This window comes from Anser cygnoides, chromosome 3, assembly GCF_040182565.1.
Source record: "Anser cygnoides isolate HZ-2024a breed goose chromosome 3, Taihu_goose_T2T_genome, whole genome shotgun sequence".
Classification (NCBI taxonomy): Eukaryota; Metazoa; Chordata; class Aves; order Anseriformes; family Anatidae; genus Anser; species Anser cygnoides.
Window position 1 is genome coordinate 17494411 of NC_089875.1, and position 15003 is coordinate 17509413.

General features: G+C 38.4%; 1 protein-coding gene across 9 annotated transcripts; it reads right to left on the minus strand.

Moving 5' to 3' along the window:
- Positions 1–2591: 2591 nt before the first annotated feature.
- On the minus strand, positions 2592–15003 carry GTF2A1L (general transcription factor IIA subunit 1 like). Of its 9 annotated transcripts, XM_048078434.2 has the most exons (10): positions 14875–14892; positions 14030–14130; positions 13224–13325; positions 12755–12878; positions 11118–11173; positions 9787–9880; positions 8096–8700; positions 6331–6624; positions 5487–5576; positions 2592–3542 (listed from the first exon to the last, which is right to left on the minus strand). In XM_048078434.2, exons 4-10 carry the CDS (start codon positions 12858–12860, stop codon positions 3435–3437), a joined length of 1353 nt encoding a protein of 450 aa, XP_047934391.2. In that variant the 5' UTR covers positions 12861–12878; positions 13224–13325; positions 14030–14130; positions 14875–14892; the 3' UTR covers positions 2592–3434. The 9 variants fall into 9 exon arrangements, with proteins under 9 accessions (XP_047934391.2, XP_047934389.2, XP_066849668.1 ...); XM_048078432.2 differs by lacking the exon at positions 14030–14130 and having other exon boundaries at positions 14875–15003; XM_066993567.1 differs by lacking the exons at positions 14030–14130; positions 14875–14892 and adding an exon at positions 14711–14795.

Genomic DNA, 15003 nt, shown 5'->3' on the forward strand with positions numbered 1-15003 from the left:
GCCATTTACTGAAGTACCTTCAATGGCCATAACTGGTATTACACACTTCACCCTATCTGCAGCAAAGAGTTTGCTAAACTGTAAGTAGTGTCAATCAAAAGCATTAATATGATAAATTATTAAGATCAAAACCACTCCGATCTGATTACTCCTCAAGGCATGGACTAAAGTAATTAGCCAACTGAGCTTACATTTTAATAAGGAACAGTTTTTTCCAGTATAAAAATTCCTAACTTCTGGTATTTTTAGTTAGCTGTAAATATTTCATTCAAAGCTGTATGTCTTTGCCAATTTTCATTCAAGAACGCTGGAAACAAAGAGCAATTCTTACGTGGTTGGATGAAGGAAAATGGAAGCACACCCTTGTGCGGCAGTACAAGCAGCCCACACAGACAGGCTATAGCTCTGCACCGGGAAAACCACTGCAGACACTCCCAAGGAAGATCTGCAGAGCGGCTTAGCAGGAGTTAGAAAACTGGCGATGATACATATTTAGTAGCCATTTTCTCACATACGTCAAAGGTTGTGATAGCAACAGCAAAACCCTACTTTAATCCATAAAATTCATATATTTGATAACTCAGGAAGACACTAGATGGACTCCATATTAAGGTTTCTTCATATAAAGAATGTACCGGTTTAGAAAATGCAACTGAATGAAAATTAAGGGGATACTCAGTGGCATAGCTAAGCTGTCTTCAGTATCCCTTTTGATTCAGGTCAGCTTTAGCCAGAAATAACAGATATATATATATATATATACACACACACACAGTCAGCAAAGCTTCAGGATGAAAGATAGTCCTTTTTTATTTTAATAGCTCTTGGTACATGTGGTCCAGGAAAAGCAAAAGTGGATGAAAAAGCATCAACTCATAAATCTTAAAAGAAGTTTGGGAAGATAGTATTAAAAATATACTTTTAATTCCAGATGAGTAATTTATATAGTGAACATCATACGTGGACTGCACAGAGTTTGCATCAAGCTGTCAAAAAAACAAACAAAAAATCCCTTGCAAAAACATTAAAGTATGAGAAATGTTTCAAGAACTGAATACAAAAGCAGATTAGGGTAATAGATAGAACACATATAATAATTACAAATTGGGAAAGTTTAGATGAGATAGAAGAAAAAAATCATTTCCTACTCCAATGTTTATCCTGCACATCTCAGCACCCACTCACAGATGAACAGGCGCCATAAGGGTGCTGAGAGCTCTGATTCCTCACCTTCATGTAGAAGCAGTCTTTAACAACACAAGCAGAAAGGCACAGAAGAAGCAGCTGCCCATCTTTAAAACTGTCCTGTGCTGCACTACCTCTGCTTCCAGTCTTTTTCAGACCAGAGAAGAGAAGGCTCTGGGGAGGCCTCATAGTGGCCTTTCAGTACCTCAGCAGGACCTACAAGAAAGTCAGAGCGGGACTCTTTATCAGGGAGCGTAGTGATACAACAAAGGGTAATAGCTTTAAACTAAAAGAGGGTAGGTTTAGATTAGATAACATGAAGAAATTCTTTACTGTGAGGGTGGTAAGGCGCTGGACCAGGCTGCACAGAGAAATTGTTGACATCCCCTCCCTGCAAGTGTTCAAAGCGGGGTTGGATGGGCTTTGAGCAACCTAGTGGAAGGTGTCCCTGCCCGTGGCTGGGGCAGGGCAGAATTAGATTATTCTAATGATACCTGTGCTGCCAAGTTGAAGTTGGTACCGCAGGTCATAACCTATGCGTTCCTGTAGCATGAACGCTTCAGAGCCTGTAAAAGTACTGATATCTACAAGCATCTACCATGTGGGAAGAGCTACATTTCCTGCACATTCATGGGTCTGAAGTGTAGCATCAGTCCAGCCACAAGCCAGCTGAACAGGAACAAAGAAATTATATGCCATAACATTTAAACTATTCTGGATACACAACTCTTCGCATACCACCCGCAATATCCATAAAAAGACAAAAGAAATGCCACACTCAGGCCTTCTAGTTCAGTGTTCCTTCTTAGAAGAGTGGACAGTAGCAGGTAAGTCCAAAAGAACACGCAGTAAACTCAAAAGGTAGTTAAACACATACCGCCTGAAGGAATCATCTCAATGCTATCAGCACAAAGGTTTCTACCATGATGAACAATGGCTGGTTTTCTTCCCTTGTTCCCCACGTTCTCTCCAACTCTCTCCTTTACTTTCCTTCTCTTCTCAAGGGTTTGGCAGCCTCCCACAGAGTAGAGAGAACCAAAGCATGTCATGCTGTCTTCCTTCAGCAGATGCAGCCAGGAGAGAGGGTTGCCAGACCCCAGGAGACGCACCTGCCCCTGTAGTGGGATGATCCTCTGAGTCAGCCCTTTAACTTGTGATATTGCCCTTCAAGGAACAGAAGCTAATTAGGAGAAAGCTACAGCTATGAAGGGCGGGGGCCTGGACCTAAAACAATATAACTTCTTTTTGATCTCTATTTTTAGATGAAGAAACAAGAAGAAAATGCTCCAAACTGCTGGGAATGCAATTCCTATGGCAGGGTGAGCTATTGTCACAGGCGTGACTTCTACACATTTCTCTAAGCAAAGTTACATTTAGGAAAGACAAAAAAAACTCACTGCTAGAAATGTATACGAGATGACATTTTATTATTATGCACAATTTGTATCATTCACAGCCTACTGGTCTGTAGTCATAGAAGGCAGTGGATATGCACAGAACTGAAGTTAAATGACTTCACATTGACAGTGAAAATAAATCACATTCTAATGTTAAATCACACTATTCATTACATCTCAGCAGACGTAGAAGGTATAGAATAAACAATAATAGTTCTCATATATTGAGCTGAAGGGTCTTCTGCCCCCATTTCCTGACTTGCATATAAAGTGCCTACCTTTAAGCTGAAGCCAAAAAATAAACCAACACACAAGGTTAACAACAAAAAAGCAAGGGACAGGAAGGAAAGTAGGGAAAACTACACAACTGAAATAGCCACAAGTTTCAGACTTGTACAGATAAAGCTTTTTTCTTTTTTTTTTTTTTTTGGAACTCAGTCTTTGAAAATAAATATCACTTACAACTGTGTAGTTTTAGATTTCAAGTCATACTTCAGCTCTTATTTAAAAAAAAAAAAGAAACAAAACCAATGGAATTGAAGTTTACTTAAATACAGTCATTTGGTATTCCATGACTTCCTTCAATTGCTAACACAGTCAATGTTCTAGTCTTTACAGCTATTCACTCCAACAATGCTTCTTTAGCGGAAAAGTAATGAAATAATCAGAAAACAGCAAAGACAAATGAGCAGGTAACAATACAGTGTTTTAATTTGCATGTATTAAGAACACATTTTACATATTTTGCAAGTTCACAGTCTTTCTTTTAAATGACAAAATAGGAAGTCCAGTTGTTTCACGGACAGTAAGGGAATAAGGCCACAGTTCTAAAGTACATTCTTCGGTGAGGCTTCACCACTCTGCATCTCCAATGGCTTTTGCAAAAACATAGTCCTTACCCTCAAAGGACATCACTCCATCCTTTAAGTAGAACTTCCATTTGTTCTTACTTCGATGTATCTGATGAGAGAATTAAATCACCCGACCCCGCCCCCCCCCAAAAAAAAATTTAGACCATAATAAAAAAAGAACGTTTAAGCAAAGCTTGGTTTAAAAAACTTGTTTTTCCTTTAAAATTCTGATAGCTCAAAACATGCAAGACACTTTCCCTGAACGCAGCACAAATATTCAATAGAGGCAGCAGATTTCAGTTGTATATACCAGATTCTTTGGCCTCTCAAGGGAACAACTTCCTGAATCTTACTCTTGTCACATTCAAGTTTTCCCACCTCCCTTTAAAAACACCAATTACGTAAAACATCCCTCTTACGCCCTCACCCACATCCCCCGCAAGGCAAAGGTAGCTGTGTGAAACCTTATGCTGGCTGGAAAACAAGATAATAATGAAGCAATTTGATTACTGTACCACTCCGAAAATACACTGCACCTTGCAAATATGTATGGTTTAACTGAAATGCAGTCATTTCCTTTTCCCATACGCATGACAAAGCAATACTGCATACACAGGCATGTAAGGATAAGGCTAAAAACATGAAAACGTTGCTCAAAAGCAAATACTGCCATACAAAACAGTAAGAAAAATGTGCATATTATTTCTTAAGTCCTGCAAAACAACCTATACTACAGAAAGTTTATGTTTAATACTAAAAGAAGGAATCTTAAACATCTCTAACAATTCCTTGGGTTTTAAGCATCAGCCTATTTCCAGATTCAGGAAATAAGGGGAAAAGAATTAAAGACAATCATTTTGCCTTCAGCATTCTTTTATAGATAACTATATAATTTAACAGGTAACTATTTCCATCTACTTTCTACTAGATCTACTTGTTTTTATTAAATCTATGTAGAAAGGAGAAGTTACCAGCATTTCCCCCAGCTTCTCTAACTATCAATTTTCTGCAACATCTGATATTAAAATTTCCTACAGACATGTCCAGAATTGGACTTACTAGTTTTTAAAAGATTTTTTTTCAACTCATTACAGACAAAACTTGCTATAAATAGCAACATCCACTACCTGTAGCATCCATAACATCAAACTAAGTTATGATGCTTCAAAATTTGGTGCAACTTTTCAATACAATACACACTAGCTCAATTTCAGATGCATTTTCCACACACATCCCTGCAGCTACATTTTCCAAAATAACAAGCTTCAGAAACATTCAATCTGTTACACTTGAGTAAAGACAATTTTCTCAGCAGCCCACTGTTTCCTAAAGCACAGACCCCTTTAAGGCAGACCTAGTTGAACACACAAGAAAAATTATCACTAGTCTCTTCTGAAAGCATAAAAGCAAAGTCACTTTGTTTGGAAACTACTAGACATATTTTTCCACGTTTGCTTTCAAAATAAGATGCGCGCTTTGTTTTGTCAACTTTTAAGATATAAACATGCAAGTGCCCAAAACATACCTAGTACTTAATTTGATCTCTGAGAATTCAAAATAAGGTTAAGTTTTAAACATTAAAATAAAGCAGGACAAAATGGCCTTTAGTGACTGTTTGGCTTTTCAGTAACAGGAATTCTGGTAGTAAAGTCTTTCAGGAAGCACTTCAAAGACAAAAGATAGTACACACACACCTTTTCCTATTCCCTATTTCAGAAGTCTTAATTCATGGCCAAAGATGCATGTATACATCCATGAAGCTGTTCACATAACTTAAAAAAATTAAGGAAATGCATAAGCTTTTGCAGCTTTACAAGTCTTAATTTTGAAAGATTCAGCCCCTTACTCTTTTTCTTTATGAACCCTTCGATTGTCCTCATTTCAGAAAATAGCATACAAGTCTTCAGAGTACTGTCAGCTAAACACATCATTTAAACACTCAATTATTACAGCATTTGTTTTTCCTTAAAAGATACTGACAGCAGTCCAGATATGGATTTGCTGAAGATACTATTTATAATGATTAAGGGACAAAGATAACTACATACTGTACCTTGTCATACTGACAAACTATCACGTTATCTGTGTCAAACAAGTCTGGAACGTCCTGTTCACTGACATCATCATCAGAATTTAATGGGTCCTAGAGTTTAAAAATGCATTTAAGAAGTATTTTATACATTCTTGCAAAAATAGTGTTGAATAACTTGACATTAAACACAACCAGAACAATAAAGGTTAACACCAAAAAAATCAAGACTTAGAAGCTATGGTCCGCAAAGCTCACTTAGAATCATCTTTACATGCTTATGTTCTCAAAAACATCCCCCCAAAACAAACAATAAAAACAAACCACCACAAAAAAAAAAAAAAGGTCAAAATAAAGCAGAACTCCTAAATGCCAAAGCTGACCCCAGTAACTGGAATGCTCATCAACTGTCCAGACTCTAAGCTAATCCTCTTGTGAACATTAAGGACACAAAATTTCATCTGTTTTAAATAAAAAAAAAAATAAAATAAGAGTGCTACACTTCTATCGTGCTGTTCTCTGTCTAATCCCCTGTGGTTCTTCAGAAGGAATAATACAACTAGATTTGTATCCGGATCTTACTTAAAAGAACTCAATTCCACTGAGGTCAGGGTTTCACCATAGAATTTAATGCTGGTGATTAAATATTTTAAGTGATCCAATAAACAAATGATCTCATTCATTTGTTCGTGCTCCTCATAATGAGCCCTCTCATAATTCCTCAGTGGCATCTCCTCTTGAGAGAGACATGTAACCTAACTACGCTCTCTGCATTAAACTTAGCAGGAGCTGTTCTGGGTCCAACAGTTCAGTATTCAAGGTAGATACGGTATTGTAACGTGCTTCACAAGGCTTGAAAGTAAATTACCTCCTCAACAATATCTATTTGGGGCTCTTCATTATCACAGCTACTGCTGCTAGAATCCATGTTTGAAATACTGTCACCTTCTTCATCCTCTCCTTCATCCTCATCCTCCAGAATTTTTAGATCCTCTGATTCAATAATACCAATGAATTCATTCTCTTCTGTATCTTTTGTGTGTGGTATTTCTTCCTTGGGAGAAGCATCACCGGTTCCATCTAGCTGAATTATGCCTTCAATGTCACTGCAGATATCCTTCTCTGATCGTAAATTAGATTCCACCTGCTCAGTAGGTTCCAGCTGACAACAATAAAAAAGACCAGAGATGGCTTTTAAGTTAACGCCACATAGCTTTCATTGTTCAGTACAAAGCCTGAGATTTTTGTTTAATAAAGCAACAAGATTCACGGCACTTACTTAAGTGGGAGTTTCAAATCCTGGACTACTTGTAAACCCTGAGTATGTTTGAAAAATCTTGTTCTTACACCTACCTTAAATGGAATCCATGTCAAATATTCATTCCCTCAGTAATACAGAAATATATTTTCTTAGACTTTTCTTTAAACACTATTGTACTTGACTTCTTCAGAAAATGATGTTCAAACTGGCCTCTAGAATTTTCTTTAAAATAGAAATTCTAACTTAAAAACTATTCCTTATTTTTGAAGTAAAAAGATGAATCCATTTCTTTCCCTCAAATCAAAGTGCTTTGTTTAAATACAATATAAAAAGCTGAGAATAAATACCTCAGTACTTCAAGTATTTCATAAAAGCATTAGAATTCCAAAACAGAAAGTTCACAGGAGCATAAAAGAGCTTTAAGCTTTCAGTGATCTTAGGTTTCTCATTAAATCTTTATTGGAGCACTACATTCACATCCACGTACACTTTCTAATTCAAGAAAGTTAACACTTTTTTGATCTTCCATTCTTCCTACAGACAGTCGTCATCATTCTGCCCAAGTGTAGATGAGCAACATAAGATGCTTTCTACTTACAGTCATTTTCCATTACTGTTATTAAATTTGTATTTAATAAATTTGCCTCGATATCATATAAGCACTACAATTCAAAATCAGCACACCAGCCTCAAGTTATATTTGCAAACAATTTCTGGAACATAGATTTGATGAAGTCAGAACAGAGGCTTGTTCAATAAAATCATTTTTAAGTTTTCCACAGAGCTCTAGCTGAATTCTAGCTTGTCAGGACTTTCTTCCTAAGGAAATATGTTTCTTTCCAGCAGATTTTCACTTATGGAATCTGACTTTTCATACTCAGTATGGGCTGTCAATATAAGTTAATTGCTCTTCACATGTTATGAGTTAAAATTAATCCCTGTTGACAATCCAAAAGCAATTTTACAACTGGCCAGTATCCACACACAGATTCAGCATCAAAATGACATGGTAGTTCTCAAAGCATCATTCATGCTTGCTCAGAGGCAAAAACCAATTATCTCAAAAAATAGTCTATAAGTCTGTGAATGCACTGTATCTATCCAACGCACCGACAGCGTTTTTCAGATTGACATTGTATTCAATACAAATATTTCAACAACATTTGCAACCAAAATTTTAAATATAAAAATAAGCAGTCAGCTAAATGCTCTTCAAAACAAGCTCAAGAATGAACCTTAAAATGATGATTTTTATCATCATTCATAGGTACTACTTACAGACATCTTTGATCACATCTCTTAAAAACTTGTTCTTCAAACAACCATCTACAACAGCTGTATTTTCACCAGATAAGAAATAAAAATGTCCTACCTTGTCAGTGGGAGCAATGGTGTCCTCATCTTTCAAACCAGTGTTATCATCCAAACCTTTGCCCATGATAATCATCTCAATGATATCATCAGACACCTGCTGTTGTAGCGCTTCCTGAGGCTCAGTGTCTAACTGCCCCTCCACGTCCAGCAGCACACTGCTTGAGTTGTTTGCCTCAACAAATTCAGAAGGAGAAAACACTTCAGAGGGTTCTGAATTAAGCACAGGTGTATGAAGACTGCCGTGCTGGGATTTCTCTGTAGATTCTTCATGCTGATTCAGCACTGCATTAGGTTCAATTTGCTGCTGACTCTCCGTAGGCTGCTGAACCAACGCAGTACCGGTAGAGTCCTCTAGGTGTTTATTTTCCGTGGCACTCGGTTGAACTGCCACGGTCTGTTGGACAGCAGTCTTCTGAGTTTGCAACATGTCGGCAGTTGGCTGGACAGAGGGTACCTTCACCGGTGCAACACTGGCCACATTGGCGTGCAGAATTGAAGGTTGCCCAACCGACTGAAATATCTGCTGAATAGGAAATTGCAGAATATTTGCACCTCCTCGGCCCTGTGTAACCACGACAGGAACATTTACCTTATAAAGCTGCCCTACAAAGAGAAAGATGAAAAGCTGCTTCAGTGAGTTGAACTACAGATCCATCTAGGCCAGCGTCCTGTTACCAGTAACAGCCAAGAGGAAATAATCAGGCAAACTACGGAGAAAAAGGATGTTTACAAAGTAGTACTTTCCCAAGCACACTTTCAGCCAGTTAGGAGTAAGAAAAAACCTTGCTTTAAATTTGTTAACGTGTCATTTCAGAAACAAAGGAGTACAAGATGAAACAGTAAACTGTTCCCCATCTCCATGGACAGTTCTTTCTTTTAAGGGCATCCCCCCTATAATACGGATACAGTCTTAAACATAAGACTCCTAGTTTATCTGTCTTCTCCTTGTACAAAGAGAACTCCAAATACTGAATCCTTAATTATTATCATCAGTGTTAGAATTAAGATGCCAGAGCTAGTTTGCCAAACTAATTTAATTATTCTTTTCTCCACACATTTGCTTACACATGCAGTCATTGATATCAGCCTACAGCATTCAAAACCTTAGAAGTTATACCCAAAATAGACATCTAGGACATTACTGCTTAAAAAAGAACAGCTGTTTAAGGAAAAAGTGAATCTATGACTGAAATAAGCCATCCATTCATCAAACTCCAACGAATACGAGCAAGTTTTTGTACGGCCAATTTCATCAGCAAAAGAGGGTGAGCAAAAAGGGTGATGGGTGGTTACATTTTATTTGAATATAAAATCAACTTGATTCTGAAGCACCAGAATGTCTTTGTCAGTTTAAAACATGGAAAGACTACCCCTCATACAGGGCAAGGAGATATCTGTGCCTGGACCGACAAAGGTACACATTTGCCAGCAGCTGTAAAACAAAAAAAAATGGCATTCCCTGGCAGCCCACATTAACTAATGTTGCAAGTGTACACAAGTGACACACCAACTAATCAATGTAATTACTTCCTCCATGCAGTAATTACACACTACAAAGGAAAAGGACAAGTGGCTCCACCCACCTATACTTCACATTTGTTTTATCTACTGCACTTAGAACTATCTTTCAATATTCACATACAGTCAATGAATGCACTGTAATGTGTTACGTCTCCTCTTTAATCTTACCAGATGTTGTCTGTAGTGTCATTCCAGCTGGTACGTGTATAGGATAAGCAATACCCGAAGGGAGAGTAAGAGTTGCACCTGGTCGTGAAGCACCCTAGATACACAAGAACTTTGTTAAGTACCAGTGCATACCTTATTCTCTTAGGGCCCTAAATGTCACATTTAACATACCCAGAAAGAGGCCCCTTTGCGATCATCTCTACTGAAGAGTTGCTTCAGACTTTTGATGTATAGGCAGATAAAGAGTATTTTGTAATTGCAAGGATGATGATTGGCCCCAAGTGCTTTATATTCTCCAGTTATCACATCCTCTTTTCATTAAGAACTTTCCTGTAGCCCCTCAAAGAGCACACCATCCAAAATGATACTCTTCCACTCAAAGCCACTTTCACCTAAGCTTATGCATTATTCCACACAGTACAGACTCCTTGCCTAGGCCTATGAGGACACTTCACATCATTCTTTTTTTCTCCTGGAAAGAAAAGAGTTGAATATAAGATGCCCTTTCAAACTAGCTATTCCTGGGAAACCCAAATTTAAAGTTGGGGAACTTGCATGTTACACAAATACCTTCCCAATATTATGTTTCAGCTTGGCAAGGTAGTTGGCTGGAGGCTCAGGAGGCACTCAACAGATGCATCAAGCTCTTATAATACATCCTTCTCCCCCACACCCAACTCCACTATACCAACAGCTCAGAACCTATCACTCCAAAAACACTCACTTTCATCTGGATGATTTCTATGCCTCACAGATAACGCTGCTTCCAACTTCATTAGTGCTGGCATTTCCCAACCACACATTATTTTAACATCCAGTAATAAAAATAAAAATGATGCCTACATGTACATTTCCACTTCTTCCAACCTCTGGGCTAAGTTCATGCAGCCACATTTTCCAACACTCTTCTGGCTGCACTGCTTGCAAAACCAACTGCTTTTTTTTTTTTCCTCTGCTCACACAGCAGTAACAGAGTTTGAGCACTCCTTCTGTGAACTCTTAGCTTTTGTATGGTTTTCATCAAATAATAAAAAAAAAAAAAACAATCAAACACACAGTTTCCTCAGCTGTGGATTCTCCCTCAGCAGACTCCTGGTCCCTTGCCTACTATACCATGTTCTACCGATATAACTGTCAGGAGAAATGCTAGCTTTTTCAGTCCCTAAATATTGTCCTAAAGCACCCATACACCAAAAAGAAAAAAATAAAATAAAAAGAAAAGAAACCCTTAATATTTGCATCCCCTCAAGCCTGTGAAAAACTGACAAACTTAATCATTTTAAAATTGAGAATAATCAAAATGGAAATAAGAATTCACTGCAGCTACCTACCAGGCCTGCTGCCGTGAAATGCTGTAAACCTCTGCCAGCTGGGATGACTAAGGAAGCTATTTTAAAAAAATTACAAAAACATGTGCATCTCAGAAACAGTTGATCATTCAGTAATTTACAGCATGCAGTCCTGAAACTAAAGCAATCTTAATTTCAGCTCAGACTCATTAGATCAACAATACATAAGCACATCTAGATAAGGCTACTGAATATACTTCCTTTTATGTTGCTTCAAAGCTTATGCTGTACTCAGGACAGGGGTTATACCCTGAATTTATAAAACTTGCATTCTGTTAAAAGTTGGTCTTTGAGTTTTTGTTGTTTTAAATATTTATCTATTTGATCTGCTTAATAAGTTGTACTGTAAAATCTAAGCATGCCATTTCTATTTATTAATATGACTACAAACACATGTAAAATGCACTGCCTTGTCAACAAGAGGAAAATGTTTAAGCGGTTTTCCACTCTAGCGTAAGTCCAATGGTGATAATAGCAGGAACTGTAGGATGGGTTTTCAAAAGCATTACATACTTCATTGAGGGAAGACGAACCAAACAGAAAGCTTTTGCAAGCTTCAAGAAGAAAAGAATTTAGGTAGCCCTAACTACTTTGAAAACCTCTTGCCATAGGACAATTCAAATCCTATTAGAAACAAAAATAAGAAGTTAGGTGGCTTTAAGAGAGTCTGGTATGTCTTAGCATCAGCTGCCCTTCCAAAAGTTAGGAATAACAAGGTAAATAAAGTTCATTAAATAAAAAGCTTCCAATAGCAAACAAGCCCCAAAATAAATCCCCTTTAATTGCATGGAATAAGGTGAAACATCTGTCTCCAAAAACAGTCCAAATATGAAGACTGTAAAAACAGTAAGTAGATGAAAAGGTACCTGCCCATCCTTTAAATGTTCTCCATCAGCATATACACTATGACATAGATTTTCATTAAATCATCACGTACGATATTTTTTTTTCTTCATGGGGAAGTTCCTCATGTCCTTTCACACTCAGAGAAGCCTCAGTTGAGCGTTACATTCTACCATAACATTAGCACAGTGGTCCGCTGGACTTAACTGAGAAGAATATGTCCTGATATTAGCCTGTATGAAAGTCAAATAATTCTGTGCACCGTGAATACTGCTTTTAGGAGTACTGAAAGACAGACCAAAAAACCCTCCCAACACTTGCACTCTTCTGTTTGAACAAGGGCTTGAATTTTAAGAAATGCTGAACCAGGTTCAACTCCACCATGACAGCAGAGCTCCAGGGCACAAACACGTCGTATAACCCTCAGCACACATCATGCCACACATTAAGTGTGAAGTGAAATGCTTAACACTTTTGATGAATTTGCAATTGAAGGGTTACTCTTCTGGACTACATACAAGAAGACTAAAACTCTCTTCACGTTTCCCTGCTGAAAATAAATGGCAGATCAAGTGCATCTAGACATACCTGCATTAGTTTATCAAAGTTTAATTTGTCCTTTACTGGTCAAATTTTGCTTTCAGATACGTACTGTTCCCCATCATGCTAGATATATACACAAGCATTGCAAAACAAGATCATTCCAGCAGCTTCAGGTCTTCCAAAAGATTCTTGAAACACTGAGCTATTCTTAAACTGCATTTGCAACATCTGACCTGATGAAGCCTGCAAAACACGATGAAAAGTGTGTGGCAACTGCAAGGTCAACTGTGAAGAATGGTGGCTATGTCTGAAGAAGCCTTCTGTTGCTTTAGACTGCATCACCTTGGTTTCCCAAAGCTGCAGAGAGAATATTAAGGTCAACAGACATTAACTTTAAAATCAAACCACATATGATAATCCAAATATGATAAAAAATAAGATAAAACCAAACATGATAATCAGGTATTCCCAGCTCTTCCAAGGGTAAACCGGTTCTATCCAATAAGCCTGGCTACACTCACTACTAGATTTTGACTTCCAGAAGCCAATACAACATTCACAGAACACTTGTAATTCTAAGTTAGGGCTAAAGTTTACATGTTCTACAGGGCCAAGAAAGAGACAGGTATGTCATCTCCAAAGATAAATATGTACATTTACATATACATACAATTTTTATTAATGGAAGGGAAGCCAACAAACCTGCTTCAAGTCTTTCAAAACCTGTTCATCTACACCCTCTTCAGCAAAGAGTTCCCGAACACCTTCAATCACATCTTCAATAACAGACTTGTAGAGTTTAAGCTGTATGTAAATTTAAAAAATTAAACATTTTCAAGTTAATATGAACATTAAGTCACTTGAAATGATAACATACAAGTCTAATGTGGCTGCAAACTGAACTGAACTGTTACAAACTGAACACCACAGACCAATCAGTGTTAATACACTAAATACTCTGTCAAATGCAAAGGTCTGTGAATCTACCAGGTACATAAGTCCAGTCATTCCCTTAAATCTGTAGAACTAATAAGACATTCCTGGAAAAAAAATACTGGAATTGAGCCTCAAATTAATGGCTTCTGTGGGCTACAGAAATGCTTAAGAAATCCTAGAAATGTTAGAAAAAGCAATTGCTGTGGTGTGTTTTCAAACCTATCATGTTTGGAGTGCCAGTTTAAAATTGACATTTACTGCTCAGTATCATTCTAGTACCCAGCATCATAGCCTCTATTGTGAGGAGCAACCAACAGTACAAGCTACTAAAAATGAGATGTGCCAGTTTTATCAGAAGCATAACATAAGCAACCTGCAAAAAAAAAAAATCCCTTTGTGACAATAGTCTGATGCTGTATAGTAGTTTAGGTGTGGAAATTTTAATGCCACATTATATATACGCATACATAATTAATCATATTACAACAGGACACACAACATTTTATTAGTTCATCCATGTAAGTAGATCCTAGTTCTCCATTCAGATCCAGACAACAGATACAACCACATACCAGCTTCAAGATTTATCCATTCAGATCGAAAGGGAGGATAACAAGCTTTTGGCAATTTAAGGCTTACTGACCATGACTATCATCACCACCACAACAGCCTGCTAATAAAAGGTGAAAGATGAAATTTAAGATTTTTAGGAAACCTTGGAAGCTAGGACACCAGGATTTTAACTTTCATTTTTCTAATTTAACAAATAAATGTTTTACTACCATACAGTTATTCTACACTGCAGGAAATAACCATTCTTTTCAAAGTTACTAAGTAGTAACATGTTATGCTTTTTGTGAAACGCAATCAGAACAATTTTAGCTACTCTAAAACGACCTTATGTGTGACTTCTTATGGGAGCTTAGAGATCTCCAGGATCTTCCCCTGCCCATTTCGGGACTGTGGGAACAGGGAAAAAAGGAGACTTGTCCCACTACAAAAAGATGCTGACTAGCCTGTATGTCAAATGCTTGGCCTTCACTTTTAGTGCAGAAGAGCAGAACTTAAACCACTTTGCTTTCAACAGGCCTATTCCTCTCCCCAGGATGGCCAAGAAACTTCGCATTATGCACAGCTGTATAGCAAGGACGAGTATTTATTACACTATATATTAGGTTAAAAACTCTACGAAACAACCGTAAAATGCAAACTCGACTTCTAAATTAGCAAAGAACAGAGTCAGGAGCACGGACCCCAAGGGCAGCCCCTCCTCGCCCCCGGCCGGAAGCCACCATTTCCCTGGCCCCTGGCCCCTGGCCCCTGGCCCCTGGCCCGGCCTGGCCTGGCCTGCCCCGTCCCGTCCCGTCCCCCTGCTCGGAGCCGCCGCCAGGCCCCGGCCCCCGCTGCGAGCCCTCACCACGGGGCTGCCGTGAGCCATGGCGGCGGCTGCCCGCGGCCCGCCCGCACGCCTTAAGGCGCCGTTGCCATGGCGGCGCGGCCTGGGGGCGGTGGGCCCGGGCCGTAGGCGGGCCGCGGGGGCGCTGCC

What these genes read in the sequence shown, in the direction of transcription:
- GTF2A1L (XM_066993567.1), bottom strand. Translation starts at nt 14,752, where the DNA reads ATGGTGGCTTCCGGCCGGGGGCGAGGAGGGGCTGCCCTTGGG. An exon ending in GAGGAGGGGCTGCCCTTGGG is followed by an intron (nt 13,326 to 14,710) that starts GTCCGTGCTCCT and finishes ATTTACATACAG; the next exon opens with CTTAAACTCTACAAGTCTGT. An exon ending in GACACTACAGACAACATCTG is followed by an intron (nt 8,701 to 9,786) that starts GTAAGATTAAAG and finishes TTCTCTTTGTAG; the next exon opens with GGCAGCTTTATAAGGTAAAT.